The sequence below is a fragment of the Geotrypetes seraphini genome, chromosome 13 (assembly GCF_902459505.1).
Source record: "Geotrypetes seraphini chromosome 13, aGeoSer1.1, whole genome shotgun sequence".
NCBI lineage: Eukaryota > Metazoa > Chordata > Amphibia > Gymnophiona > Dermophiidae > Geotrypetes > Geotrypetes seraphini.
The window spans coordinates 68,102,346-68,128,481 of NC_047096.1; the positions used below are offsets into that span (position 1 = coordinate 68,102,346).

The 26,136-nt window shown below is 45.5% G+C and overlaps 1 protein-coding gene across 1 annotated transcript in view; it reads right to left on the reverse strand.

Moving 5' to 3' along the window:
• Positions 1–23,751, reverse strand: part of LOC117347726 (keratin, type I cytoskeletal 19-like) — a 29,623-nt gene extending 5,872 nt beyond the window's left edge. Inside the window, exons 1-6 of the mRNA XM_033919028.1 lie at positions 23,358–23,751; positions 13,719–13,847; positions 11,036–11,118; positions 4,370–4,526; positions 3,925–4,086; positions 3,702–3,827 (exon numbers count right to left, since the gene is read on the reverse strand). Of these exons, the coding sequence (XP_033774919.1) occupies positions 3,702–3,827; positions 3,925–4,086; positions 4,370–4,526; positions 11,036–11,118; positions 13,719–13,847; positions 23,358–23,699 (999 nt within the window). The 5' untranslated portion in view covers positions 23,700–23,751. The remainder of the gene's footprint in view (positions 1–3,701; positions 3,828–3,924; positions 4,087–4,369; positions 4,527–11,035; positions 11,119–13,718; positions 13,848–23,357) is intronic.
• Positions 23,752–26,136: the final 2,385 nt, after the last annotated feature.

The window sequence follows — 26,136 nt, forward strand, 5'->3', positions numbered from 1 at the left end:
CCAGAAAGCTGTGAGGAAAGGATCAGAGTCATGTTAATTCCTATTGAGCAGAAAAGCTGAAAGATGCTGAATGAAACCACAGAGGGAAAAAACATCATCTTCAGGATGCCCAGTAGGTATTGAGCCTCATTTTTAGTCAGCATTTAGAATTTATTTTACTTTTCTAGTAGCTTGTATCCTAACACACTAGATTTGTAAGACAGCAATGAGTAGGGTTACCAGATTATTTTTTTATTTTATTTAAAAAAAGGAGAATGTGTAGCACTGCCCCCATTCCACCCCCTGCTCAGCCCTGTTCCACCCACAGCCCCGCCCCATTCTGCCCCCCCCCCAACCCCGGCCCCACACAAACCTCATCTCTTCGGGGCCATGTCTGGAGGATATCTGCGCATTTTTCGAGGGCCCCTAGGCACACAAGTACACTAGGCCCCCTGGCCCTGCCCCACCTCCATTTACCTGTTTTCTTATTTACTTCTTTATTTCCACTTGATTTCTCTTTTCTTTTCTTTTAAAAGTCAAAATAAACAACAAAGATTACCATACCTGTGCCACTGTACAGTTTTTCTTCTATGCAATACCCAACCATCTCTGAACAAATTCCCCCACCCCCTTCCTTCCTGCTTGCCCAGGACTTAAACTCTGAACCCTTTCCTCATGGATCCTGCTCACCCCATGTATCCTGCAGACCTCAGCGGGAGCAATGAGGTCTACAGGAGTTGAAACAAGGATCCGTGGGGTGAGTGGGATCCATGAGGTCTGCGAGAGTTGAAAAACGAGGATCCTTGCGGACCCCATGCCACAGCCGCTTTCTTTTTGAGGCCTTGCACTTTTAGTTCTGTGGGGTCCGTGGGATCTTTGTTTTAACTTCTACCCTTGATGGCTTCTTTTCTGTTTGTGGTTGGAATTGCTGGTTCTGAATAAGAACATAAGAAGCGCCATCTCCGGAACAGACCCTAGGTCCATCAAGTCCGGCGATCCGCACATGCGGAGGCCCCACCAGGTGTACCCTGGCATAGTTTTGGTCCCCATATCGCTCCAAGCTTCTCGTAAAGAGAAGTGCATCTAGCCTACCCCTACCCATGTCACTTCATGCCACTCATAAGGAGATGTACATCTAACTTACCCTTAAATCCTAGAACGGTGGATTCCGCAATTACCTCCTCTGGGAGAGCAATCCAGGTGTCCACCACTCGTTGCGTGAAGCAGAACTTCCTGATATTTGTCTTGAACTTGTCCCCCCTTAGCTTCAGCCCATGTCCTCTTGTCCGTGCCACATTGGACATTGTAAATAACGTTTTTTCCTGCTCTATTTTGTCGATTCCTTTCAGTGTTTTGAATGTCTCGATCATATCCCCTCGTAGTCTCCTTTTCTCAAGGGAAAACAACCCCAGTCTCTTAAGTCTTTCCTCGTAATCCAGGTTCTCCATACCTTGCACCAGCTTTGTTGCTCGTCTCTGCACCCTCTCTAGCAGTATGATATCCTTCTTTAGGTATGGAGACCAATGCTGGACGCAGTATTCCAAGTGTGGTCTGACCATCGCTCTATAAAGCGGCATTATGACTTTCTCCGATCTACTCGTGATTCCCTTCTTTATCATGCCTAGCATTCTATTCGCGTTCTTTGCTGCCGCCGCACATTGCACCGACGGCTTCAGTGTCCTATCGATTATTACTCCCAGGTCCTTTTCCTGTTCAGATTTTCCCAGAGTTGCACCTGACATACTATACTTGTGTTCCTTATTTTTTCTGCCTAAGTGCATCACTTTGCATTTTTCTACATTAAACTTCATCTGCCATTTATCTGCCCAATTCTCTAATAGGCTCTCACTCTGGAGTTCTTCACTGCATAAATTGCCTGCTGCACATATCCCAAAGCTAATATATTCCAGGTAATACATTTAAAATAACTGTGGGGGGGGGTTCCACCTTTGTTGTCTGCTCATTTTATTTTTTTCATCATGTTAGTCAGCGCTAACAGAAAATCATGTATTTCATACACACAGAACACAGAAACAACCTCACCTAGTATGGAATAGTAATGACAAACTAATACCACCATCCCCCGTTTATAAAAGCGCGGAAGAGGTTTTTAGCGCTGGCTGGCACACTGAATGCTTTGCGCTGCTCCAGCACTCATAGGAAATCTAGGATCATCAGAGCAGCACAGAGCATTCAGCGCACCGTCCTGCACTACAAACCTCTTCCGCACTTTTGTAAAAGAGAGGGTGGGGGGTCTGAGGCACATGCTTACTGGTCCTACCCTTTAATCTGGCCCTGCATGCGCGGATGCAACCCGATGACATCACACATGTGCGTGAATGCATTTGACTTCACAAGTGCATGCACAGATGCTCTCCAGATAGCCCCGAGCTCAATGCCCCGAGCGTGCCAGATTTTAAGAATAAATGGGTTACCCATGTGGGATCCCTACGAGGGTCAAGATAAGAAAATTGGGTCATTAGGGCATAGACAGGGGGTGGGTAAGCAGAGTGGGCAGACTTGATGGGCTGTAGCCCTTTTCTGCCGTCATCTTCTATGTTTCTATGTTTCTATGATGGGTCATTTGGCCTTTATCTGCCATCATGTTTCTATGTTTCTATAATCAGAAAGTTCTATGACATCACAATGCAGGTGTAAAGAGCCTTAGCCTATAGGAAGAAGAGATGCAAATGTTAAGAGCCTTAGCCAATAGGGAGAGGAGGAGAGAGTGGCTGCTGCAGACACCAGAAAGTATTTCTTCACAGAGAGAGTGGTTGATCATTGGAACAAGCTTCCAGTGCAAGTAATCGAGGCAGACAGCGTGCCAGACTTTAAGAATAAATGGGATACCCATGTGGGATCCCTACGAGGGTCAAGATAAGGAAATTGGGTCATTAGGGCATAGACAGGGGGTGGGGAAGCAGAGTGGGCAGACTTGATGGGCTGTAGCCCTTTTCTGCCCTCATCTTCTATGTTTCTATGATGGGTCATTTGGCCTTTATCTGCCATCATGTTTCTATGTTTCTATAATCAGAAAGTTCTATGACATCATAATGCAGGTGTAAAGAGCCTTAGCCTATAGGAAGAAGAGATGCAAATGTTAAGAGCCTTAGCCAATAGGGAGAGGAGGAGAGAGTAGCTGCTGCAGACACCAGAAAGTATTTCTTCACAGAGAGAGTGGTTGATCATTGGAACAAGCTTCCAGTGCAGGTGATCGAGGCAGACAGCGTGCCAGACTTTAAGAATAAATGGGATACCCATGTGGGATCAAGATAAGGAAATTGGGTCATTAGGGCATAGACAGGGGGTGGGTAAGCAGAGTGGGCAGACTTGATGGGCTGTAGCCCTTTTCTGCCGTCATCTTCTATGTTTCTATGTTTCTAACCCGGACAAACAGCCAGGTTTTGAAATCTCATCCAGACACCTGGACAATCCTCTAAAAAGAGAACTTGTCCGGGTAAATCTGGACACCTGGTAACCCTAGCAATGTGCAACTGCTTTACAACAGTAGATATATAAAGATAAAATCTACCCACACATCTATCAGGGAGAGCTGGTATATCAGGAATGGAGCCGTGATAAGCATTACGGTTATGCCTCCTTTTGGTGCTAAGTTCCCAAGTCACAGAGAAGTCCTTCCCCTCTCTTTGACTCAGAAACTGAGCACCAAAACAGATGGATGTTGATATTATGTTGACAAGACCCATATGGGAGGTGCTTACCATGCTGATGCCTGACTGCATCTCAATCTCTAATCCCTGGATGGTGCGTCTCAGGTCAGTGATCTCTCCCTTTGATGTCTGGATAGCTTCAGTATGGGTTGCAACCTCCCTGTTCAATGCCTCACACTGCAAGGGAACAAAAAAAAGAAACAAAAGAGAGTTCACAAGGCCTGTGAGCAGTTCAGAACAGAGGTGGCCTTGTTCCTGCTGAAATCTGGTGTACCTGGGCAATGTGCCAGGCCTCCACTTCCTCTCGGTTCTTCTTGATCATGTTCTCGTACTGTTCCCTCATGTCTGCCATGATCTGTGTGAGGTCAATGCCTGGTACAGAATCCACCTCCACACTGACAGAGCCGCCCAACTGGCTACGCAGGTTTGCCTGCTCCTATGGTGGAAAAGAAAATGCTCCTGTAGTTAGACTAAAGGAGGAGATTAATTTCCTTTCCTTTACCTGACTCTGCCAGTAGCCAAACTGCTCAGCTGTTACACCCAACCCTGTCTGCTAAATGATAGGACCTGCCTGGTAACTTTTCAGAACCATATCAGTTGCTCATGTGAAGACAACACACAGCATAACCATCAAAAGCATTTGAGTGCAAAGTTACCCCGTGAGGTTTTTCATCTTTCATCACTCTGTTCAGAATGGTGAATAGGGACAGAAACCTCACCTCCTCGTGGTTTTTCTTCAGGTGAACAACCTCCTCTTGTAGGCCCTCAATCTGCATCTCCAGATTGCACCTGGACAGGGTCAGCTCATCCAGGACTTTGCGCAGACCACTGTTGTCAGCCTCCACTCCTAGCCTAACACGCAGTTCATTTTCATATCTGTAAGACACAGATAGCCATTTGCCTCTAGGCTAGTGGAAAAAGCATGGCAACCTCTCCAAACACAATCCTCATTTTCAGGTCAAAAGAGATATTGATGTCTAAGGATGTCTTCTTTGGGCCTCGATCTCTGCATCAGGGCCAGCGTTAGGGGGAATAGTAAGGACAATTGTCTTGGGCCCCATGGCTCTAGAGTGCCCCCATGTGCCAGAATGTCTTCCCCTTCTTTCCACCCCATCCGGCGTCCCACTTATCTTCCTGGTCTAACTATAATGCACTTATGCTTCACAGGGGGGGGTCACCAGTGATGCAGCAATTCCAATAGTCTGACCGCGACCTCAGTGCTTTCCCTCTATCACTGTCTGACCCACCTCTGATGCAATTTCCAGACCACGGCTGAGGGAAGGTGCCGAGGATGCCGCAGACAGCCTGTTGGAATTTCTGCAGTACTGGCAATCCTCTGCGATGCATGTGCATTAAAGTTAGACTGAGAAGGTATGACGGGATGGAAAGAAGAGGAAAACATGATGGAGGAGCTTTTTTTTGATGTAGCCCGGGGGAAGGGGTTAAAAAAAGAAAAGGAAATGCAGGACTGAGAGGAGGAAGGTGAAGTGAAAAAATGGGTCCAGATACAGAGGAGTGGGAGAGATATGGTAGACAGTGGGATAGAAGGAGAGAAATTGGGCCTATCATCAAGTGAATCTCAGCAACCAATCATTTCAGAAGTATTAGGAAGCTTATTCAGCCACAGGTGGCAAGCTGCATCCATGCTATGTCTTATCAGCTTTTCCTTAGCTATTATTATCTCTAGAACTGACCTATTAAACAAATACGTAGATTCCAGGGTCCCAAGGACCTAAGATAAGATTTTAAGTTCACTGCTGATATACAACCTGCAAGCGGCATGGTCTGAAAGATGGAAACAGCTGACTAATGTAACCCCCTCTTTCTCAAACTGAGATCCCTCTTGGAATAAAATTTGTTTGTAGTCGCGAACACCGAGGGCTAAATTGATACCTTTCCCCAGGAGGAGTACATTAAAAAAATAATAATTTTGAACTATAACCTTGAAAATAAAAATATTAATTAAACACATAATAAAATTAATTAATTAAACATATAATAAAATAGATAAAAAGAAGCACTAAGGACTCTAAATTGAATATAGAAATACAATTTAACCAACCAATTATACCAACACTAGGGGCTTCTTTTACAAAGCTGCGCTAGCGGTTTTAAACTGGAAATCTACCGCCTGCTCAAAAGGAGGCGGTAGCGGCTAGCGTGTATGGAAATTTAGTGCACGCTATTCCGCGCGTTAAAGCCCTAGCGCGGCTTTGCAAAAGGAGTCCTAGGTAATGAAATTCAGCTTCAGCTTCACTTCCTGAACAGTTCTCCAAATGTCCCAATAAAATTTTCTTTTGAGGGGGGACAAGATGGCGGTGTAGCGAAGATGCCGTGTTAATCTCTCCTGCTGCTGACAATATTCCTACCCATTTCTGCGGGCTTAATTCGGATTGAAATATGCCTAAAAGGAGAGGGAGAATCGCAACTTCAGTCCGGCAGATTGAACCTACCTTGTTGCGGTAGGCGGTTATCACGGGTTTCAAGAGGCGAACTGGCTGCACCAGATCGGAGAGAGTGTTCGGTGCTCGGAAGCGAACTCTCGCATAGTCCCACGGGACCTGTGCCTCCCCTGCAGCCGCAAGATTGGGAAGCGTCAGGAGCTGAGCAGGGACGGAATTCAGCGTTGCCTGCAGTGCTCCAGGGCTAGACGATGCCTCAATCAGTATCGACTGGGACACCGAAATCAGAGAAGGCAGCAGAGTTAACAGCACGAGAGGGGCAGATCCCTATGGTCCCTTCTCTGGTTTAGACCAGCTGTAATTACTTTGGAGTCAATATGGATGGAACTGGACTCCCTCCATAAACTCTGTGCTGGAACCCCTGGTCAATATCCAGGCTCAGAGAATCAACAAATTGGAAGGGGAAGTATAAACTCAGGGTGAAAAAGTTGTTCACTTGGACCAGCAGGTCCAAGGGTTACAATCATCTCAATTACTGATAATTCAGGATAGATTGCTCTTCGCTAGGAAAGTGGAAAATTTTGAGAACTATATTAAGTCTTTGAATCTTAGGATCCTGAACTTTCCTAGAATGTTGACAATCTCTTCAAAAGATTTATTCTATAAATTTCTGAAGGAAGTATTCAAGTACCCTGAGAATGGACTTCCTCCGCTACATAAAATATATTTTTTGCCAGTATCAAAAAAACAATCCTCCACTCCGGGAGTTCTACCTGAGGCTTCAGATGTTATTAACATTACAAATATCCTGGAAACCTCAGAGGATGAGGTCATTAGTCAAGGGACTCTTCTGGTAACATTCGTTTTCCATCAGGATAAGGAGGCTTTCCAAAGACTATTTTTTAGACTTAGAGAAGTGACCTTCTTAGGAAGTAAGATTTCCATGTTCTCAGACATCTCGAAAACAACTCAGACCAGGAGAAGGAGGTTCCTTGAACTAAAGCAACATGTGATTTCACTGGAAGCAAAATTTCAACTCAGATATCCCTGTAAATGTATGATCCTTTTGGATCAGAATTCCTATGTATATGTTGAACCCTCCCAGTTGCAATTCTTTCTTGAAGGGAAAGGGATACCAATGCATAGTGCTTCGGGTGAGGCAATCCTAATTGACTCCAAGTAGAAAAAGGTCCAGTTAATAATTTCAGGAAGTATCGCTACAAGTGTGGTTTTCATTACATATTATCTTATTGTTATAATTGTTATAATTTTCTCTAAGATGTGAATTGTCTCCCTCCTATATGTGGGCTGTTATAAGAGTTTTGAGTTAATGTTAACTCTTTAGGGTCTTATGGCCTCTGATTTGTTTTTCTTTGTATAATTTCATGGGTAAACTCTTTTTCTGTTACATAATGTTTCATCTATGTATATAAATCAATCAATAATTTTTTTTAAAATTTCTTTTGATTCGATCAATAGGGTTTCACCAACAGAAATGACCAACTGAAGAGTCTAAGAATTTTCTTTAAATAACTTATCTTACAGCCTCCAGCTTCTCCGAATTCTCTTTTTTCCTCGGGTTAGTGTATTGGAAGCTTTCTGTCCTTTCTGTGTAGGGGTAACACATTGGCAGACTGTTGCTAGTAGATCTTTCTCTCCCTGGAACCAACCTACTATTCTAACTAAAACCAAATCAATAAGAAAAACCCTATCCTAAATCTAATAACCCCACAGTTGCCTAAAATATTTTCTAAACTAGGAAAAAAACAGATAATTGATGTTCCCTATATTATTTCCCTCCCCCAAATTCCCTATATATAATCAGTCATCCTTCCTCTAAACATTTCATGCATATAAATCTTTTCCCAAAATCCCAAAAATTTTTACAGAAATTATTCCCAGAAAAAGATTTCCAAGGCAGTTTCACAACTTTGCTTCACTAATAGTCTCTCACAACATTTCCCAGAAGATTCTCACAGGACATTTCATAAAAACTTCTCCAGAAATCGAATGACAAAATTCTTAATCAACTAAACCATCAAGCAAAAACCTTTAACTTTGGATCATGAAAATCTTATAAGTCTCTAATTACTATAACTTCCAACAACCACATTTAACTTCAACCACCTAAAAAAAACTTATATCAATTTTAAATCAACATCAGGAAGTTCTGCTTCACTCAGAGAGTGGTTGACACCTGGAATGCCCTCCCAGAGGAGATTATTGCGGAATCGACCGTCCTAGGCTTCAAGAGCAAACTAGATGCATATCTCCTTAAGAGAGGCATATAAAGATATGGTGGACTATAAATTACGCCAGGTGTACACCTGGCAGGGCCTCCGCGTGTGCGGATCGCCGGACTTGATGGACCGAAGGTCTGATCCGGAGATGGCAGTTCTTATGTTCTTATCAAATTTCTTCCTCAAGAATATAAACCAGTAATAGTTACCTTAATAAAAGCCTCACAAAGTCAAAACACCTCCATACAGTTCCAAGTCACCCTCCCAGCTGTCAAATCTGACAGAATGTTCAAGCAGCTGATGCTGATCTCTGCACTAGAACAGCAAACCTGTGCAGGAAATCAGCAACAGAATACCAAAACTGCACCAGTTCAAAAAATACACAAACCAAACTCCTCAAAATAGGAAAAAACACAGATTTTCTTTACTTTAAGAACCCTTTAAAATCTTCTTTAAACCCTGCTTTTCTCACTCCGGTAATTTTTAAACTTTTAACCCTGGTTACACTAACAAAGATCTTTTGGTCTCACGCTCTGTGCACCAGGAGAGAGGGATGTATCATTTTTATCATTATTATTTGGGTCACTTTTCAGTTGAATAGCATAGTCTCAGACTGTTTTTTCTTGAGGGCAACAAGAACTAAAGTGGAGAGAAAATGAAAGAAGAACCAATTGAAAGCTAGATCAACGGCAGGAATGACAAACCACTTCATGATCAATATCTGTGATACTGAAGGAAAAGCAGGCCAGAAACTGACACAGCAGTGACTGAAATCTGAAGCACTAGAAAAAGAAACTGAGGAACAATTGAGGTAGCTCAGGAACAGACCATGCAAACAAATATTGGACAGACTTGTACGGTTTGTGTCCCATATAGGGTGATTCGGTATAGTATGACTGGGGAGGACATCAATGGAAACTCCACTAACATGGAACATGAGGACGTTACTAGCCAGACTTTACAGTAGATATTCTACAAACAACGGGATGGTTGGATAGGCTGAAGTCAGCTTAGATGGCAGTTTCAGCAGTTGAAACCTAGGACAATACCAGGTGACTTTAGTCTATGGTCCAGAAATATCACAGAAGAGGCAAGTTAATTTTAATCATGTAATTTTTAATGAGAATAACTAATGGGCAAACTGGATGGACAGTTAAGGTCTTTATCTGCCATCAGATGTCCTGATTTACCCGGATATGTCCTCTTTTTAGAGGACTGTCTGGGAGTCCGTACAGATTTTTAAAAAGTAGCAGTTTGTCCAGGTTTTCAAGTTCTGGGCCACGTCTGGAGGGTCTCCAGGCACGAGCAGGTGTGACGCGATGACACAACATGCATGCACGTAACATAATTGCGTGATATCTGTGCATGCTCAGAGGCCCTCAGACACGGCTCCGAGCTCGAGGAGGGAAAAGGTTTGGGGCGGGGCGGGGGGGAAGGGCCACATGTCCAGGTTTTAGTATAACAAAATCTGGTAACCCTAAACAAATACCTTTGAAGCCAAAATCAAACATATTTTGCAAGTTGTGTAAAATCAGGGATAAAATTATAGATCACTTGATTAGTGGCTGTAGTAAATTCACCCAAAAGAGTACAGGCAATGAATGATAAAGCTGAAACAATCACACATTGGAATTTGTGTAGCAAAAATGGCTTTGCTGTCCTCAAACTACTGGGACCACACGATTGAAAAAGTATTATTATTATTATTCCAGTCAATATTTAGCCGGTAACAGTGAGCCTCTTTTAAAATGCTCACTGCCGCTGACCAAATTAGACCCATATGTTCAATGCCAGGCCGTATCCAGGCACCAGCATTAAATATTTGGGTTCAGCCATGGATAACGTGACCATTTATTTTTTTCATCAAAACGGGACATCTATTCATTTTCAGTCCCAATCACTGCCTGGCTGGCCCGGCATCAGAATTGACATCAGGAAGAAGGTTTGTGGGCCGTCACCTGGACCTTCCTTTCCTTCAGATGCAGCGGGCGGCGGTGGACTGGAGGGGGATTGAATCGGCGGTAGGCCAGGCTTCGGCACTGGAGGGAGGGAGGCAGATAGGCAGGCTGGCTTTGGCGCGGCAGGGAGGGAGGGGAAGCAATCACCTGTCCTGTTGTCCCCACACACAGCTTCGGGACGCTGTCTCTGAAAACGGGACATTTCGGCATCCCAAAGCTGTGCCCCAACTGGACAGGGGATCTAAAAACGGGACGGTACCGTTCAAAACGTTCACATTAGCCATGGACACAAGAGCTATGTGGGTGTTGGCCAATATTCAGTGCTGGAACCTGCATTCCTAACTGGGCAAAGGTAGGACTGCATTTTGTGTGGTCCGATTTCTTCAGTTAGGTATGCAACGCCAGCACTAAATATCTGCTGGTTCCGCTCACACTATACTCCTGGACCACTCCAGTACTAACCAGATGGTGCTTCAGCATTCCAAGGAGAAATTCAGCAGCACTTATGTGGTTTACAGCCACTGAATCTCCCCACCTGGCCTGCTAAATGGGATTTAAGCAGGCAGAAGCTTCTCCATTGAATATCTAACCCAGCCAGCTGATTAACTGTATCCATGTTTTTCTGTCTTGCCTGTTTAGATTGTAAGCTCTTTCAAGCAGGGACTGTTTTCTTACTCTTTGTGACTCTGTACAGTGCTGCATGCGTCTGGTAGCACTATAGAAATAATTAATAGTAGTAGCAGCAGTAATATCTACCCCATTCTAATTGTATTATTAAGGCTTACTTCAATTTAAAGTCATCTGCAGCAAGCTCGGAATTGTCAATCTGTAAAACCAATCTCGCGTTGTCCAACGTGGCCTCCTGAATCTGTAGCAGAGTTAAAACGGAAGGGTTACACAACAACCTAATTCTGTGGGAAGGATTTTAGGACAGATCAGAATGAACCCAGCAGGAGAAGACTACTGAAAAGGAACAGAAAATGCAACCTGGAATTACCCTAAACTTCCATGGAGGTAAACCTTAGGATTTTTCTCTCACCACTACACATGGCCCATCACAATGTGATATAGGCCAGTTCTGGTGCAGATTTCAGCTCTTTTCCAGCCTGCAGTGCTGCTTGTGCCATATACCTTTGTCCGGGTTTTGAAAAGCTTCTAGCTAGCAGTAATGTCAGGACGGCATCTGCGCATTCGCAGATGCAACACGGTGACATCATACGCATATGCGCTTGTGTGTGACATCATCGCGTCACACCACCGCATACGCAATGTCCTCCTGACAAGTGAACAGCTTGAGTGGGGGAGGAACGGGTCATGATTTGTACAAAACGAGGTGGGCCTGAGGGTGAGGCCATGGGTCCGGATTTTCATTACGGAAAATCTGGTAGCCCTACATATACCTCTACCCAAGTCCAACTCCAGAAGTTGTGACATCTTACTTTTGGTTTTACACTCTTCCCACCATCTTAAGTAGGGTTATCAAATGTTCAGGAAAACCTAGACACGTCATCTTTTTAGAGGACCGTCTGGGTGCCCGGACAGACTTTCTAAACCCAGCAGTTTGTCTAGATTGTGACCAGACAGACAAGAAGCATGCCAAGGTCCCAGCTAAGTCCGGAGAAAAAGTTAATAGGAAAACCCGGAAGGGATTGTATAAAGAATATGTTAAGGTAAATAGGGATGATTTTCAGGTTAACCACCAGGGGGAGCCTGAAATCTCCAAGGACCTCCTGGATGAACAGTATCTAGGTCACCACAGGAGGAGCCCAAGAGCCCCAGGCAGGTCTGCTGACTCATGTAGAATAGGACGTGGCCCTAGAGTACAAAAACCAGCAGCTGAGAGCAAACAGACAGGCAGGCTAGGGATCTTTTCTTTACTGTTTTGCATTTTCTGTGAAGCTGATAGTGTCTGTTTGGGAGAGGTTTGCTGTTATCTGGGAAGGTATTTTGTAGGCTATATTGTAGCTAAATGAAAGCAAACCTAAGGCACTCTCCATTGCCTGGCAGTTTAGCGAAAGGCTGCCAGAGGCTTCACTTTGAAGCACTGAGAATAGGGTATCCAATGTCTTGAACTCTACTGCATAGAGGAACTGAATAACCTGCTTGGGAGCAGGCTGCCTTAAACCCTGAGGTGAGCCAAACCTCAGTGGTGGGATAGTTCCAGGAAATAAGAAGAAAGCAGTTGATACTTTATATTTTGGACTATTTGCTGTGCTTTCTTTTGAAGTTTGGACTGCTTAAAGATTTATGACCCACTTACCTATTGTTTGAATCCATGATTTTCCTGATTTTTTCTTTGTTTGGAGGAATAAAACCAAGACATCCTGATTTATAAACTTTTGAATAGATTGTGGATTTTTTTCTGTTTTGATTTTCTATTGGTGTCAGTCCAGGCCTGCAGGGTGACTCCAGGCCGGGTCACACGCTATGGCTGTTCGTTATTGTAACCACTAGAGGTGCTGTGGGGTCCCGGGCAGACCACAGTGGTGGTCACAAGATTTTAGAAGGCCCCAAGCTAAGGGCCACATCTGGAGAGCCGCCGAGCATGCGATAATGTCATATGCATGCGCGTATGCATGTGACATCCCCTTGTCACATCTATGCATGGTCGGAGGCCCTCCAGACATGGCCCAGACTTGGAGAAGAAGAGATGAGGTTTGTGTGGGGGCGGGTCTGGGGTTGGGACAGGGTGTGGCTGGGGGGAAGAACGGGGCAGGGTCACATGTCCTCTTTTTTTCCAAGGCGAAATCTGGTCACCCTAATCTTAAGGAGGTGGCTGTAGCCAGAAGGATGCTAGGCTGTATAGAAAGAGGAATAACCAGCAGAGGAAGGGAAGTGTTGATGCCCCTATATAGGTCATTGGTGAGGTCACACTTGGAGTATTGTGTTCAGTTTTGGAGGCTGTATCTGGTGAAGGATATAACAAGACTTGAAGTGGTCCAGAGGAAGGTGACGAAAATGGTAAGGGGTTTGAACCAAAAAAAGTATGAGAAGAGACTGGAAGACCTAAATATGTATACTCTGGAGGAGAGGAGGGACAGGGGAGATATGATACAGATGTTTAAATACTTGAAAGGTATTAATATAGAAAAAAATCTTTTCTAGAGAAGAGAAAATGGTAAAACTAGAGGGCATAATTTGAGGTTGCAGGGAGGAAGACTCAGGAGCAATGTTAGGAAATTCTTTTTTCGCTAAATATGTAACATCAGAGACAGGTGATTTTGGTGTCCTTTACTTCAGGCACCCTGAGCAATTGCATCACCTCCTCGTGGCTCAAGCCGGCCCTGTTTCTGCCTTTTCAGACTACTAACTGTGGGAATAGATTTCACTTTGCTGTTCTCTGTCTTTCTAGAATGCCTCTGGGTATCTTGCCTCCAAAGGTCATCCATTTGGATCCCTCCTTAGAGACCACAGAGCTTCCAGTCAAGCTAAAATCTAGCAATCAATGCATCACATAAAAGGTGATACCTGTGATCTGAGTGCATTAATCTCATCATAATAGCCACTCAAGTCACGCTCAGTGGCAGGCGTCCTCCCCTCAAAAAACTGACGAATCTGCAGCTCCAACTGACCATTGGCCTTCTCAAGAGAACGCACCTGCAAGAGTCCAAGAGCAGAAAAAGAGCTCAGAAATATAATTATGTATTTATTTCAAAAATATTTGTATCCTAGGTGGAAATAGAATATTTATTTAAGCATTTACATTCAGGTACTCAAGCATTTTTCCCTATCTGTCCTGGCAGGTTCACACTCTATCTAATGTGACTGGGGCAATGGGGGGATTAAGTGACTTGTCCAGGGTCGCAAGGAGCAGTGTGAGATATGAACCCACAACCTCAGAGTGCTGAAGCTGTGGCTCTAACAACTGCACCACACACTCTCCCACGAGAATTAATGAAGCTACAACATAAAATATGAACAAATATAACAATAAAACAGTCATAAAGGGGGTTATTTTATAAGGATCCATCTTGTTTCAGGCAGCAGGAAGGTGCATAAGTAGAAGTAATGTACTGTCAGTGGCGTAGCAAGGTTGAGAGGCGCCCCTCCAGCCCCACCCCCATCTGCTTCTTCCCCGCTCTCTCCTGCCAGCATCGGCTCTTCCTCTGATGTCATTTCCTAGGCGCAGATACAGGAAGTGACCTTAGAGGAAGAGCCGACGCTGGAGCAAGCAGCAGGTTGGGGTTGCTGCTTGTCACCGCAAACGTTAAAGAGTTACAAGGGCATGTGCACGTGGTGGTGGGGGAGAGGCTGGGAAGGAGTAGGGGCAGAAAGGAGGACGGGTGCCGGCACCCCCACCAACACAGTGCCTGGGGTAAACCACCCCGCCCCCTACTACACTAATGTACTGCCAAATATTTAGTACTATTTAGCCAGCCAGGAACAACTCCTGACTGGTTAAATAGCGCTACGCTGGCTATCTGCTAATATTTAGGTGTTAGCCAGCATGACATAGATAGCCAGTGCCACATTGGCTAACTGGCTAAGTTTAGCTCCAGAGAGACCAACCTAAATAGCAGGTCTATCTATGGGCGCTATGACTTAGCAGGTGAATTGATGAATAATGACTTGGCCAATTATGTAAAACATGGCTAAAAATAGATCAGAAATTCAACGTTAGTCTCTAGATATGGCCCCAGAATTGAATTTCCAGGTTCGCCGCCAACTGCGGAAGATAGCTGGGTTGCCTCTGGCGGTCTGAAAATTGGCCCCATAGTCTTTCAGGGGTTAATATTCAGCTGGTGAGAATCTGTGCTTTTTAAAATGCTGACTACCAACGTCAAAATTATGCCTGGATATTCAGTGCAGGGCCATATCTGGGTACTGACATTTAATATCCATACAAGCTTGAAGAATGGTCTGAAATTTGAAAGCTAAAATTTAATGCTGAGAAATGCAAGGTCATGCATTTGGGCTGCAAAACCCCAAGGGAACGGTACAGTTTAGGGGGTGAAGAACTTATGTGCACGACAGAAGAGCAAGACATGGGTGTGATTGTATGTGGTGATCTTAAGGTGGCCAAACAGGTCGAAAAGGTGATGGCAAAAGCTAGAAGGATGCTAGGGTGAATAGGGAAAGGTATGACCAGTAAGAAAAAAGAGGTATTGATGCCGCTGTATAAGACTCTGGTGAGACCTCAATACTATGTACAATTCTGGAGGCCGCACTTTCAAAAAGATATGAAAAGGATGGAGTTGGTCCAGAGGAAAGCTACTTAAATGGTGCATGGTCTTCATCATAAGGCGTATGAGGGACAGACTTAAAGATCTCAATCTGTTGTATACTTTGGAGGAAAGGTGGGGGAGGGGAGATATGATTGAGATGTTTAAATACCTATGTGACATAAATGCGCATGAGTCGAGTCTCTTTCATTTGAAAGGAAGCTCTGGAATGAGAGGGCATAGGATAAAGTTAAGAGGTGATAGGCTCAGGAGTAATCTAAGGAAATACTTTTTACAGAAAGGGTGGTAGATGTATGGAACAGTCTCTCGGAAGAGGTGGTGGGGACAGAGACTGTGTCTTAATTCAAGAAAGCCTGAGATAGCCACGTGGGATCTCTTAGAGAAAGGAATGGTTACTGCGGATGGGCAGACTGGATGGGCCATTTGGCCTTTATCTGCCATCATGTTTCTATGTTTCTATGGTTAAGGACTAAATATCTGCACTCTGACCCCCAAAGCACCCATGTAATAGCCAATTTCAGCTTTAGCACTTAGAGGGCATATTAAGTGGCAGTATCCACTGAATAGTCCCTTGAAGCCCAGTCAGCATGAGTTAACTTGATAAAAAGTATCCCTTAACTGGTTAACTCACTGAATATTGACACCTTAGAATATCAACTAGTGGAACTGAATGCACCATGATTTGGTGACAAATACTTTACCAGTGTATGTGCACTTGAGTGGAGTTTGGGCAGAATAAGTACAGAATACATAGCAGTGGCATAGCCACAAGGGGGCCTGAGCTCCCCATAATTGAGACGTTATCTGTTGCTTTGATTGGCAAGTGTCCCCAAGCCCTCCATCCAAAACCTGGTAATTGGCGGTGCTTTTCCTGGATCACTGCTGCTGCGCATGCTTGTGTTATGTGAAACACAGAAATATTTTTAAAACAAATAGAAATATTTTTTCACTCAATGAAGTTAGGCTTTGGATGGAACTCATTCCCAGAGGATGTAGTTACCAGCATTTTAAGAAGGTTTGGCTGGCCCGGAACTTCCTCTACGACGTCAGAATTAACGGTGGGAAGAAGGCAAGAAGCAGCGGCAGCGGACCGGGCTTTGAATCAGCGCAGCAGGAAGGGAAGGAGGGAGGCTGGCAGGTAGCGGCGGTACACGGGCGGGGGAGGGAGTTGTATCAGGCATTGGAGGGAGGGAGGGAAGGAGGTAGGCAGGCTTCGGGGGAGGGGGTGGGACAAAGGCTGGAAGGCAAGACATAGGAAGGAAGCACTGGGGGTACTAAGGACATGGGAAGGGATACTAAGGACATGTGAAGGAGGCACTGGGGGCACTAAGGACATGGGAAGGAGGCACTGGGGGCATTATGGACATGGGAAGGGGTACTAAGGACATGGGAAGGAGGTACTGGGGCACTATGAACATGGGAAGGGGCACTAAGGACATGGGAAGGAGGCACTGGGGGCACTAAGGACACAGGACGGAGGCACCGGGGGCACTAAGGACATGGGAAGGAGGCACTGGGGGTACTATGGACACAGGACGGAGGCACTGGGGGCAGTAAGGACATAGGAAGGAGGCACTGTGGGCATTATGGACATGGAAAGGGGTACTAAGGACATGGGAAGGAGGTACTGGGGCACTATGGACATGGGAAGGAGGCACTGGGGGCACTAAGGACACAGGACGGAGGCACTGGGGGCACTAAGGACATGGGAAGGGGTACAAAGGACACGGGAAGGAGGCACTAGGGGCACTAAGGACATGTGAAGGAGGCACTGGGGGTACTAAGGACATAGGAAGGGGCACTAAGGACACGGGAAGGAGGCACCGGGGGCACTAAGGACATGTGAAGGCGGCACTGGGGGCACTAAGGACATGGGAAGGAGGTACTGGGGGTACTATGGACACAGGACGGAGGCACTGGGGGCAGTAAGGACATAGGAAGGAGGCACTAGGGGCACTAAGGACATGTGAAAGAGGCACTGGGGGTACTAAGGACATAGGAAGGGGCACTAAGGACATGGGAAGGAGGCACCGGGGGCACTAAGGACATGGGAAGGGGCACTAAGGACATGTGAAGGAGGCACTGGGGGCACTAAGGACATAGGAAGGAGGCACTGGGGGCATTATGGACATGGGAAGGGGTACTAAGGACATGGGAAGGAGGTACTGGGGCACTATGGACATGGGAAGGGGCACTAAGGACATGGGAAGGAGGCACTGGGGGCACTAAGGACACAGGACGGAGGCACTGGGGGCACTAAGGACATGGGAAGGAGGTACTGGGGGCACTAAGGACACAGGACGGAGGCACTGGGGGCACTAAGGACATGGGAAGGAGGCACTGTGGGCATTATGGACATGGGAAGGGGGCACTGGGGGCACTAAGGACGCAGGACGGAGGCACTGGGGGCACTAAGGACATGGGAAGGAGGCACTTGGGGTACTATGGACACAGGACGGAGGCACTGGGGGCAGCAAGGACATAGGAAGGGGCACTAAGGACACGGGAAGGAGGCACTAGGGGCACTAAGGACATGTGAAGGAGGCACTGGGGGTACTAAGGACATAGGAAGGGGCACTAAGGACACGGGAAGGAGGCACTAGGGGCACTAAGGACATGTGAAGGAGGCACTGGGGGTACTAAGGACATAGGAAGGGGCACTAAGGACACGGGAAGGAGGCACTAGGGGCACTAAGAACACGGGAAGGAAGGAGGGAGAGAATAGAAAGGGACAATTGTTGTGCCTGAGTGAAGAAAGAAAGAAATGAAAGAAAGGATACACAGTCAGAAGGAAACGCAACCAGAGAATCATGAAATCACCAGACAGCAAAGGTAGAAAAAAGATTTTATTTTAAATTTGGTGATCAAAATGTGTCCGTTTTGAGAATTTATATCTGCTGTCTATATTTTGCACTGTATTTGTCTATTTTTCTATAGTTACTGAGGTGACATTGCATATTTTGTCATCTGCCTTGACATCTTTGAAACCCCTCCCAAATATAAATGATAATTAACATTTTCTCTGCTTATAGTGTGCTTTGTAGTTTTAAAAAATTTTATGGCTATCATTATGAATTAATAAGATATTATGTGTACATGAAAAATGAATGGAAGAAATTGCGGATGGGATTGGGGGCGGGGCTAGGGCAAGATTGGGGGGGCGGGACTGACAATTAATAGATGTCCCCTTCTAATGAAAAAAATAAATGGTCATGTTCGCAATGGCCCAGGCTTCAGCTGAAGGAGGGTTTCTGCTGGCAGGGTTTGAGGCCTCCTGCCGGCTCAGGTTATGTATAATTACGGAGGGGTGGAGAATGGCATGTATGCACCTCCAGGCAGACATCTGGTAACCTTTGGGTTAGGGTTTCCAGATGTATTTGTCTTTCTATTTTATTTGAATTGTACATCGCTTAGATATTCAATAAGCGATTTATCAAGCACTAATAAAACTTGAAACTTGAGGGACTGGAGGATTTCTGTACAATGAGAGGCTAGAGAAACTGGGCCTCTTCTCCCTTGAAAAGAGGAGACTGAGAGGGGACATGATCGAAACATTCAAGATATTGAAGGGAATTGACTTAGTAGAGAAAGAGAGATTGTTCACCCACTCCAAGGTGGAGAGAACAAGAGGGCACTCTCTAAAGTTAAAAGGGGATAGAGTCCGTAAAAACATAAGGAAGTTATTCTTCAGCCAGAGAGTGGTAGAAATCTGGAATGCTCTTCCAGAGGCTGTTCTAGGGGAAAGCACCTATCAGGGATTCAAAAAAAGTTAGATAAGTTCCTGCTGGACCAGAACATACGCAGGTAAGGCTAGACTCAAATAGGGCACTGGTCTTTGACCTAAGGGCCGCCGAATGAGCGAACTGCTGGGCATGATGGACCACTGGTCTGACCCAGCAGTGGCAAATCTTATGTTCTTAAATTGTGCTTGTGATTTTAATGTTACTGTGTTTATTTAATATTTTATGTATGTATGAATGTAATTGCTTAGTTTTTAGGTGGACAATAAGTCCTTTAAATAAATAAATAAATGTTAAAAATCAGTGAACAAAGAATGCATTGTAGAAAGGAGACTTTTCTTAAAGAAGAATAAATAAAAGAGACCCAAGAGCAAGACCAGAAAAAGAGGAAGTAGTTGACTGGAAAACCAGCAAGCTGACCTTGGGCACCAAGTGGAGAGAAGCAAAGTTACATCACTTCACTGATCAGCTCTTAGGAATGTGGCCTCCTGCTGTGAACAGCTAGCCAAAGGCCAATTCATTCCTATAAGAGGTCGTTAGGCCTGGCACATCCCCTTTTGCTGTATTACCTTAGGTACACCTGCAGTGACAATTGCATCCACTCCTGAAATATAACTTTACCCTTCTCCTCCATTGCCAATTCCAGACTTTGTTCCTTTCATCTATCTGCCCCCTATGCCTGGAATAAATTACCCGAGTTTGTCCATCAGGCCCCCTTCTCTTCCCTTGTTTAAAAGCAGACTGAAACCCCACCTTTTTGATATAGTCTTCAATCCGTAGCCCTTTCAGGACCAAGGGACATATTTGTCCCCTAACTTTAAAATCCTATAAATTTTGATTGGGATAGTCTACAGTTCTAAATTTGATATGTACGGATTCCATAGGATACTGCCTTTATGTAAACAAACTGGTTCCGACATTCATTCATTAGCGTCGTTGCTAGATTGATGAGAAGATTCACTTGCCACACTGTCCATAAGCCAGAAGTGTGATTTTTTAAATAAAAATAATGATATTTCACAAAAAAAATCAATTTTTTGGCATCTGCAAGCCCTTTTTACCATAAAAATGTCGTCAAAACCACAAAAATTGGCCTACGATCCTTATGGTCCTGAAAGGGTTAAGTGACTTGCCCAGGGTCACAAGGATCAGCGTGGGTTTGAACCCATAACTCCAGGGTGCTGAGGCTCTAGCTTTAACCCTTTCAGGACCAAGGGACATATTTGTCCCATAACTTTAAAATCCTATAAATTTTGATTGGGATAGTCTACAGTTCTAAATTTGATATGTACGGATTCCATAGGATACTGCCTTTATGTAAACAAACTGGTTCCGACATTCATTCATTAGCGTCGTTGCCAGATTGACGAGAAGATTCACTTGCCACACTGTCCATAAGCCAGAAGGGTGATTTTTTAAAAAAAAAAATAATGATATTTCACAAAAAAAATCAATTTTTTGGCATCTGCAAGCCCTTTTTACCATAAAAATGTCGTCAAAACCACAAAAATTGGCCTACGATCCTTATGGTCCTGAAATTAACCCTACTCCTCTGCCCTCCAACCCACCCTTCAGATTATCCATTCCCCTTAACTGTATCCACGACATCCTGTTTGTCTGTCTTGGCTGTTTAGATTGTAAGCTCTTTCGAGCAGGGACTGTTTTCTTCTTCTTTGTGACTCTGTGCAGCGCTGCGTGCGTCTGGTAGCACTATAGAAATATTCATAGTAGTAGTAAGTCAATGCAATTGTTAAAGCAGGGGTTCATTTCCTAAAGTGATGCAACCAGGAGAAAAATCATGAAATACTGTAACTCATATGCCAAAGGTCAAACACCACTTTGATAAGTTCCTGTTACAAAACCCAAAAAGCCTCAAATCTGCAAAGATCCATCCAGGGCCAGCCCAGTTTCACTCCTGGTGCAAATGGTGCCAGCGAATATTTCTCTGCAGTATTTCATTGTTCTGTCTTATCTTCCTGGAATAGCAAAGCCAGGACTGAAGTTCACCAGCTGCCTGAAGGGCGCAAGATATCAAGGAAACAAAGAGCCCTATTTACCCAGAGGCCAAGATTCAGCAAGAGATAACCAGGTTAAGAACTCCTGCATTGTTATCTCCCACTGACCAGGTGATCCCCAGATTTCCAGCAGCGTATAACTTAGACTAGGGTTACCATATGGCTCCAGAAAAAGGAGGACGGATTGAGACATCCGGGTTTTACTTCCACTGAATGCAATGTCTGAATCTGTCCTGCTTACTTCCATTGCTTTCAATGGAAGTAAAACCCGGATGTCTCAACCCATCCTCCTATTTCTGGAGCCATACGGTAACCCTAACTTAGTCGGTGCCCACTGTAAATCCAGGGAGACTGCCCCAACACTATGGGGCTCATTTATAAAGCACTTAGACTCAGTGAGGGGTGCGGGAGGGAGCAGTCTGCCCTGTGTGCGGTCTTCCTAAGGGCGCAGCGCCCCTCCTCCTCTCCTTGCGGTGTGCCCCTTGCCTTCTCCCGTACCTTTTTTTACTTCCTTGGCACAAGGCTGCTGCCCTCATCAGCATCGGCGCTCTCTCTGATGTCACTTCCGGGACCCGCACTTAGGAAGTGACGACAAAGGGTGAGCTGACACGGACGTGGTGCTCACGCCAGAGAAGTTAAAAAGGTATGGGGAAAGGGAAGGATGCGGGGGGGGGGGGGGGGCGCAGCTCACCCTTCCTACGCCACTGCTTAGACTTACAAAGTTCCATAGGTTACTACAGAACTTTGTAAGTCTAAGTACTTTGAAAATGTGCCTCTATCTGTTTAATGCTAGAGGTGGAGCCAGGAATTACTCAGGCACCACCCATATTCAGCAGCAGTACCTAGATAGCTACCAGGTTAACTTAGGATAGCAACAAGGCTCTGTCAGTGTATTGCAAACTGTGTGCCTCTGAGTGTGCCGCGAGATGCCAGCAAGGAGGAGTAGTGCCGGTGCCGGGTGACTGCCTACAGGATGTGCCTCTCATGGCAAGAGGCACGTCCTGTAGGCAGTCAGCCAGCACCTCTCCTCCCCACTGGCATAGTAATAGCAGGCGCAGGGCCCCATCTGGAGGGCCTGTGGGCATGTGCGGACATCGACGTGATGACATCACACATGCCCATGACATCATCACGTCGATGTCCATACATTTCCGGATGCCCTCCAGCCACGACCCCGAGTTCAGCGTGCCATGGCTTCAAAAGGTTTGCGACACACTGCTCTAAGTTAACCACTAGGTAGCCGAGTATTGCCATTGAGAACCAGTGGTACCTGGATAACTTCACCAACTGCCCATACATTGAAAGCTGGTATCTGAAGGATATTTCAACAGAGAAAAGAAATAAAAGGGGCAGTCTTAGCATGTGGTGGGAAAAGATGCTCTTAACCTCTGCCTAAGGTCTGGTTCTGGTCACACACAGAACAAGTCGTGCAATTGAGGTCATCTGTCCTTGTCACAGGAAAGAGACTCCTGTTGCTGAGAGGATTTAAAAGGTAGAATCTAGAGCAAGATCAAAGAGCAGGTATTTTAAAATTTTAAAGATGGCATACAGGGGCAGTGGCATAGTAAGGGGGAGCAGACCGCCGGCACCTCTCTGCCACCCTCCACGCCACCCTCGAGCCCTCACTTCCCCCATACCTCTTTAAATCTTCGCCAAGCAATTACTCTGGCCTGCTGCTCGCAACAGCCTGGCTCCTTTTGAAATCACTTCTGGGTCGCGGGGCCAATGCCAGCGTAAACAGCAGGCCAGAGAAGCAGCTCACACTGGCAAAGATTTAAAGAGGTACAGGGGTGGGAAAGTAGGGCACGAGTGTGGTGTGGGAGGCCCAGAAGAAGCGGGTGTGGTGTGGAAGAAGTGGGAGGGGGTAGAGAGGAGGGCACGGGAAGGCGCCACCACCCCAGGTACCTCCTATCCTCGCTACACCACTGTGCGGGGTGGTGCTTCAGTATTGTGTTTTCAATCACTAGAGACAGGCAGCTTCCCGCAGAATTTTCTTGCTCCTTCACTATTGAAAATATGATAATGAAGCAGCACCCCCCATTGGCAGGATTGTACATGAAAGACTCCCACTCAGTTTAGAAGGAACAATGGGCATAAGCTTCAGATAAATGTGCCAGTCCTCCTTAACAGTTCTCTGAAACTGTCTTAAATAAAGAGGAATATACGTACCTTCTCCAAGTAGGTAGCCAGGCGGTCATTCAAGTTCTGCAGCGTCTCCTTCTCATTCATGCTCAGAGACCCATGATCTTTTGCAAGAACACCCCCAGCAAAGCCTACAATAAACCCACCACCAGTGCCAAAGGCTGAGCCATATCCCCCTCCAATGCCAGCCCTGACAAAGCTGGCACCAGAAGAAGATATGCGGGCGCCAGTACCACCAGCTCCTCCAACCACACTGAATGCTCTCTGTCCCCCTATCTGAGAGCTATTGAGCAGGCCAACCTGAAGTCCACGGATTGAACTACCCCGAGAGCTATAGGTCTGAGAAAAGCTACGGCTTGAGTAACTCATATCTGCTGAAATGTGGGGCAGAGCCAGAGTCGGTGATTAGTTGCTAGGGACAAATGGAAGAGCAGGCTGTCCTCTCAGCCTTCAGGGCTGTGCTATATATATACCATAGCCAGATTGTGGGGTGGGCTTAAACCAGGGATCTCTCTGAGTAATGTTTGCTTCCAAATGGGCATAGCATCAGCTGATAGCTCTGGCTCCTCATTGCTGGTGTCTTAGTTAAACTTTAGTATTCATGATTTAAAAAAGCACACTGAAAGTTAAAGCCCCACTGTTACAGCTGTGCCAGACTGGTAAAATGAAACAAATTGCACTTAGATATGCAAGTGAATGTTCAGGGACAAAAGAGAGAGCAGATTAAAGCACACAAGCAAGCCAAATCACACTGAAGGCTGAGTTCTGTAGCACCGTCTAACCTTTCACTAGTCAGATTCTGGGGACTTTCAGGCAGGCAAATTCCAAAACCAAGATCAACTGTCATGTAAAGTTTGGTGCACTTTAACAAAAATGATTGTGCCAGCAGACAGATAGATTGAGCCACATAAGTGCTTTTCACACTTTAAAACGTGCAAAAAATTATGACTAGGTAGCAAACACATATTCAAATGATATGTTAATGCACTATATGTTAGAGTTGCCAGATTTCCTCTTTAAAAAAGAGGACACCTGGCCACGCCCCATTCCGCCCCAGCCCTGCCCCACTCCGCCCCCATCCAAACCTCCTGTCTCTTTCCCCGAGTTCTGGAGGACCTCTGCGTATTCGTAGACATTGCCCCAATGATGTCATGCACATATGCATGTGCATACAACATCATGTCAACGTTCGCATATGCACAGAGGGTCTCCAGACGCAGCCCAGAGCATGGGGACTTCTAAAACCTGGACAAACTGGATTTTGGAAATCCCTCCAGGCACCTGGACAGTCCACTAAAAAGAGGACATGTCTGGATTTCCCAGATGTCTGGTAATCCTGATGTAGGTAATACAGAGCAGCAGTGATATTCTATCTGGAACTGCATCATAGAAAAGTGTCTCACTGTTAGTTTTTGTGGTATACAACCCAAGATGAATGTTACTACAAATCATTTCTATAGCGCTAGTAGACATGCACATTCTGCCAGATATTCAGCGCTATTTAGCTGGCCAGGACACTGCAGAACCAAGCTACGACCAATGATGTGGAAGCTATGTGGTCATCCCTGAAATCTACCATACATGAAGCGACAAGCCTCTACATTAAATCAGTACACAAACGGCGGAGAAACAACAAACCCCAATGGTACTCCGCAGAAATCTCGCACCTCGTCAAGGAGAAGAAAAAAGCATTTATTTCCTACAAATGAACGGAGACTAGGGAAGCTAAACTAGAACATAGGGCGAGGTCTGCAGCGGTCAAAACGGCAGTCAGGGAGGCCAAACTTCGAGTGGAAGAGACTCTGGCAAAGAACACGAAGAAAGGGGACAAATCCTTCTTCAGGTATATTAGTGATAGGAAAAAGAACACAGACGGGATAGTACGCCTTAGAAAACCAGATGGGAACTGCGCAGAATCAGATTCCAATAAAGCAGAACTACTGAATGAATACATAGTAACATAGTAACATAGTAGATGACGGCAGATAAAGACCCGAATGGTCCATCCAGTCTGCCCAACCTGATTCAATTTAAATTTTTTTTTTTTTTTTTTCTTCTTAGCTATTTCTGGGCGAGAATCCAAAGCTTTACCCGGTACTGTGCTTGAGTTCCAACTGCCAAAATCTCTGTTAAGACTTACTCCAGCCCATCTACACCCTCCCAGCCATTGAAGCCCTCCCCTGCCCATCCTCCACCAAACGGCCATATACAGACACAGACCGTGCAAGTCTTCTGCTCGGTCTTCACCTGCGAGGCACCGGGGCACGGTCCGCAGTTGCAGGCAAGGCCCAGCGTGGAAGACACGTTTCAGAATTTCGAGTTCACACCTGGCGACGTCTACTACGAACTGGCAAGACTCAAGGTGAACAAAGCCATGGAACCGGACAATCTATACCCCAGGGTGCTCAGTGAGCTGCGTGATGTCCTGCGCATTGTGCCGATGATTTCATTGTTGTATCTACCAGTACACCCAAGTCTCTTTCAAGCTTACTCTCTCCCAGTAATGTTCCCCCCATTTTGTAGCTGAACATCGGGTTCTTTTTCCCTATATGCATGACCTTGCATTTCTCTATATTGAAGTTCATTTGCCATTTATTTGCCCACTCCTCCAGTTTCTTTAGGTCCCTTTATAGGTGTTCATATTCCTCCACAGTTTTAACCCTGCTACAGAGTTTAGTGTCAACCGCAAATTTTATAATTTCACACTTCGTCCCTGTTTCTAGGTCATTTATAAATACAGTGGTACCTTGGATTACGAACATAATCCGTTCCAGGAGCATGCTCATAATCCAAAATGCTCGTTTAT